This window comes from Saimiri boliviensis, chromosome 2 (genome assembly GCF_048565385.1).
Source record: "Saimiri boliviensis isolate mSaiBol1 chromosome 2, mSaiBol1.pri, whole genome shotgun sequence".
In the NCBI taxonomy this organism is placed as follows: domain Eukaryota; kingdom Metazoa; phylum Chordata; class Mammalia; order Primates; family Cebidae; genus Saimiri; species Saimiri boliviensis.
Genome location: NC_133450.1, coordinates 174,193,698 through 174,198,558, shown reverse-complemented (window position 1 = coordinate 174,198,558; position 4,861 = coordinate 174,193,698). Strand labels below are relative to the sequence as shown.

Genomic DNA, 4,861 nt, shown 5'->3' with positions numbered 1-4,861 from the left:
CTGCATCCTCACCCCATCAGCATTATTCCCCATGGTAACTAGTATTAATAGATAGTAATCGCACCCAGAGGAAAAATTGTATGCATATAACAGCATCATATGTATAGCTTTCTAGTAACTTACAAAACAAATGATAATATCACATCCTCTTATGTGTATTGCTCTTTTCACTAAATTTATCTATAATATGAATCTATATCAGTTGACCACCCTTTTTGATGACTGAATAATATTCCATCTTGTCTACATGATAGTATTACTTGACAAGCTCCCTACTGTGGACATTTGTCCTTTTTATTATAATAGTAATATAATAAACTTTTATATATGTTTTGTACATCTCTATAATATACACACACATATGAATGCATACTTCTGGAGGGATAACCATAGGTACATTCCTAGTCATGGTATTGCAAGTTAAAGGAACAATTTCATTGTTTAAAATTTAAAATTTTAAAATATACAGTCAATTTTTATGGTTTCTCCTTATAAGCTAGTTTGAGTTTTCCCACAACATGGCAGAGTCAGGGCAGTCAGACCATCCTGGCCAAAGGCTTCAAGAGCAAAATTTCAGCTGGCAAGTTAGAAGTTACATCATCTTTTCTGACCCAGCCTCGAAAATTACATAGCATTATTTCTGTCACAGAAATCTATTCAGATTCAAGAGGAAGAGAGGCAGACCCCATCTCTTAATGGGTAGTCATGGTGGATATCGTTCAGGCTGATTTTGAAAAAACAATTTTTCCCACCCTCCAAAAAAGTTTGCAGAAATTATACTTTTATTGAAAGTATAGTAAAATACCCATTACCCAGTGCCCCTTGAAAATCTGATCGGTGAAAAATGGTTACCTCATTACAAGTTTGAACTACATTTCTTAATCAATACTACAGAGCAGATTTTCATATTTTTATTGGTGACTTATATTGCTTTTCCTGGTATCTAGCTATTTATAAGCTTTTATGTTGAATTGTTATTAATTTTAGGAGCTTTTCATAAATGAAGAAAATCATCCCTTCTCATTGTGCACTGTAAATGTTTTTGATACTCCTCTTCCTTTCTGACTTTATGTTTTTTGCTGTACAGAAACTTATCATTTGTCTATAGCCATATTTATCGGTATTTTCTGTTATAGTTTCTGGGTTTTAAATATTCTGAGAAAGATCTTTCTTGTTTTAATAGTATTTTTAATATCTCTAATTATTTTTCTAGATTTGGTTATTGACCTTATAATTTGTTCCATATGATATAAGCCATATAATATTCAGTCATCCTCAGTTTTCTGGAAATAACTTCCTTTGGTCAAAATACTATATTTTATGTACATTTGCGACAATTCTAGTTGCATGAATATAATAGCTTAACTACAAATGTAAAAGTGACATAGGAAAACAGAAAGGGAGAACTGAAAGTGGGAAATTCCTGTGAATAGATAGAGGACCATCTCATATAAATAGGCCATACCCATGGAGAAAGGACATTCTAACTGCAACCTTTTGAAGACTGCTCTGGCACAACAGGTAGTAGGGTACACTGTCTGTTTTCATCATGACCCACAAGTGTCTCCTCCAAATTGCTCTCCTGTTGTGCTTCTCCACTACAGCTATTTCCATGAGCTACAACTTACTTGGATTCCTACAAAGAAGAAGCAATTTTCAGAGCCAGAAGCTCCTACGGCAACTGAATGGAAGGCTTGAATATTGCCTCAAGGACAGGATGGACTTTGAGATCCCTAAGGAGATCACACAACCGCAGCGGCTCCAGAAGGAGGACGTGGCATTAATCGTCTATGAGATGCTCCAGAACATTTTTACTATTTTCAATAGAGATTTCTCTAGGACTGGCTGGAATAAGACTATTGTTGAGAACTTCCTTGCTAATGTCTATCAGCACATAGAACATTTGAAGACAATCCTGAAAGAAAAATGGGAGAAAAAAGAATTCACCAGGGAAAAATCCATGAGCAGTCTACACCTGAAAAGATATTATGGGAGGATTCTGCATTACCTGATGGCCAAGGAGTACAGCCACTGTGCCTGGACCATAGTCAGTGCGGAAATCCTCAGGAACTTTTACTTTATTGACAGACTTACAGGTTACCTCTGAAACTGAAGATCTCCTAGCCTATGTATGCCTCTGGGACTGGACAATTACTTCAAGCATTCTTCAACAAGCAAATGCTGTTTAAGTGACTGATGGCTAATGCACTGCTTTTGAAAGGACACTAGAAGACTTTAAAATTTTTATTAAATTATGAGTTACTTTTATTTATTTAAATTTTTATTTTGAAAAATAAATTATTTTTAATACAAAAGTCAACAAGGCAGTTTTAATTTCAATTTGATTTATATAGCCATCCATATTTTTAAAAATTACTGAATACCTAGTAGATATTCTTTTTAAAATATACCTCCAAACTGGTATACTTTCTGGCCTCTGCCTTTAAGGAATTTAAAATTCAAGAAAGCCATGTGGAATACACAAGGTAAGAGATAATAAGGGGACCCGAACCTTACCGGGGGATAAATATGGCATGAACTGATATGGGATTGAAAGGGAAGAGGCAAGCAGGAGGGTCTGGAACTAAGCCTGGGGCCCCCATTGCTCCTGCTGTGTGCTCCAGATTCTCCGGTCCTAAAGTTAGAATTTAGCTGACCATCAGGAGTAGCCAGAGGAATAGGTCAGCTTTTGTGCCCACCCTAACCCCTACCATGTTATTTGGGGATACTCTACTCCTGGAAAGATTTTTAAATAATTGTGTAACCCCTACCATCCCTGCAAGCTTAAGGGTGAGAAGTCCTAGTTACTTCCATGACACTATTGAGCAGCAATCTCTTTATCATGCTCTTCATGGGACAGCCAAGAAGTGTGGACATCTTAGGGGAGCTGTGGGTCTCTGTCTGCTACCATGACACAGACACAAGAGGAAGAACAACCCTCTGTACTCTAGCCATCTGGTTAGTTTTCTCCCTATTTTTTCAAAAAACTTAAGTCTGCCTCTTTGCCACGGTGCGCCAGAGCAGAGTACGAGTCTGAGGCTGAGGGAGTCATGGCAGGACAGGAGTTTAGAAAGTTTCTCCCACTCTTTGACCGAGTATTGGTTGAAAGGAGTGCTGCTGAAACTGTAACCAAAGGACGCATTATGCTTCCAGAAAAATCTCAAGGAAAAGTATTGCAAGCAACAGTAGTCGCTGTTGGATCGGGTTCTAAAGGAAAGGGTGGAGGGATTCAACCAGTTAGCGTGAAAGTTGGAGATAAAGTTCTTCTCCCAGAATATGGAGGCACTAAAGTAGTTCTAGATGACAAGGATTATTTCCTATTTAGAGATGGTGACATTCTTGGAAAGTACGTAGACTGAAATAAGTCACTATTGAAATGGCATCAATGTGAAGCTGCCCATTCCACTGAAAGTTCTGAAATCTTTCATCATGTAAATAATTTCCATATCTCTCTTTTATAATAAACTAATGATAACTGGGAAAAAAACTGCCTATTCATGCAGAATTTCAGGAATGTCCTTTCTAGTTTTTCCTGTTGCTCTGCATTGTGGATGCCACATAGTCCCTAAAGCCAAATCCAAGACAGGTGCAGCAGTTTAAGTCCAGTTTCTAACCAAGCGAAAAGCCAAAGAACACAGGAGGAAGGCAAGTTTAGGTGGGATCGAGAGGGCAATAATTTTTCCTGGGGCTTACATCTGGAAAAATATCAAGCTTTTCCAGGATCTCTTTGGGCACGTGGTCAGCATGGGCCGACTGGTTAGGTTTTTGTCTTTGTACTGAAACTCAGAACTTGGGTTATAATGGCTATTACTGCCAGTAGCAGTTGCTGTTTATTGAGAGCTTCTAATGAAATAGGCATTATGCTGAGCTCCTATGTAGGTAATCAGATTTAATCTCCGCAAGAACCCCTAAGGCAGGCACAAGTACATTATTGCCATTTTGCAGGAGAGGAAACTAAATCTCAAAGAAATTTAGTAACTGCCCATGGTCACATAGTGATTTCATTCACTCTATAGTGAGTGGAGATTTAAAAAAGAAGTACAAAGGGAAGAATCATAAACGTTTTTATTTGTATCTAGGCATTTTTTCCTAGAGCAGTACAGAAATCTGAGTTCCTTTTAAAGGAATCAGCTTTCAAGAGAAGTAATCTGTCCGTTAAGAGTTCCAGAAAAGCTTGCTACTATTGTGCAGACAATGAACTCAGGTCTCCCCCTTCTGGCTCAAAGCGGGTAACACCAGCTATGCAAACAAGAAACGTCATCCTGGTGGGCCTGCTGCTGTGGACTCAAACCAGTCAAGGCCGTCTCCAGCTTCTCTCTCCACCCCAGCTCTGCCAAAAGCCCTTCTGCTGCTGAACTCCCCTTGTTCCTGAACTCAAGGACAAGATCAGCAAGTAGCAATGCAGAGTCCAGGCAGTGTCTAGAGCAGCCAAGAGGAAGCTAAAGAAATCTCTCCTACCGATGGGCCCCTATTGTCCACCGCTTTCTCTCGATTGAACTGCTAAACTGGCCCAGAAACTGGCAAGTTCTTGGAAAGACCTGCTCTACCTCCATGCTGGGGCCAGAATGACAGGAGACAGGGCACTTCTGCAGAATTAGAAATATTGTGTCACAGCTTAGCATGTCAGCCCATCCAGAATGCCAAAAATATGTCCATAACCAATAGAAGATAAGTAACAATTAAAATTAATTCAAAAAAAAAAAAGATGGTGACTAGCCCAGACGTGTACATTTGCATGTGCTGAACCGATGACTATGCATGAGGAATAAAGTAAAATAATAATATTATTTCGGCTGGCACCAGAATACCTCATAAGGAAAACACTCTTTGTTTAGAAAAGTATCTAATGAGTCTGTAGAAA

The 4,861-nt window shown here is 38.7% G+C and overlaps 1 protein-coding gene and 1 pseudogene across 1 annotated transcript; both read left to right on the top strand.

Moving 5' to 3' along the window:
* Window positions 1-1,501: 1,501 nt before the first annotated feature.
* On the top strand, window positions 1,502-2,259 carry IFNB1 (interferon beta 1). The gene has a single exon (XM_003928126.4). The coding sequence runs from the start codon at window positions 1,550-1,552 to the stop codon at window positions 2,105-2,107; it is 558 nt and encodes a 185-aa protein (XP_003928175.3). The 5' UTR covers window positions 1,502-1,549; the 3' UTR covers window positions 2,108-2,259.
* Window positions 2,260-3,034: 775 nt separating this feature from the next.
* Window positions 3,035-3,392, top strand: LOC101035366 (10 kDa heat shock protein, mitochondrial pseudogene; annotated as a pseudogene).
* The last annotated feature ends 1,469 nt before the right edge of the window (window positions 3,393-4,861 follow it).

Bases quoted from the DNA above. Each gene is read 5' to 3' on its own strand.
- IFNB1 (XM_003928126.4), top strand. From the start codon at position 1,550: ATGACCCACAAGTGTCTCCTCCAAATTGCTCTCCTGTTGTGCTTCTCC.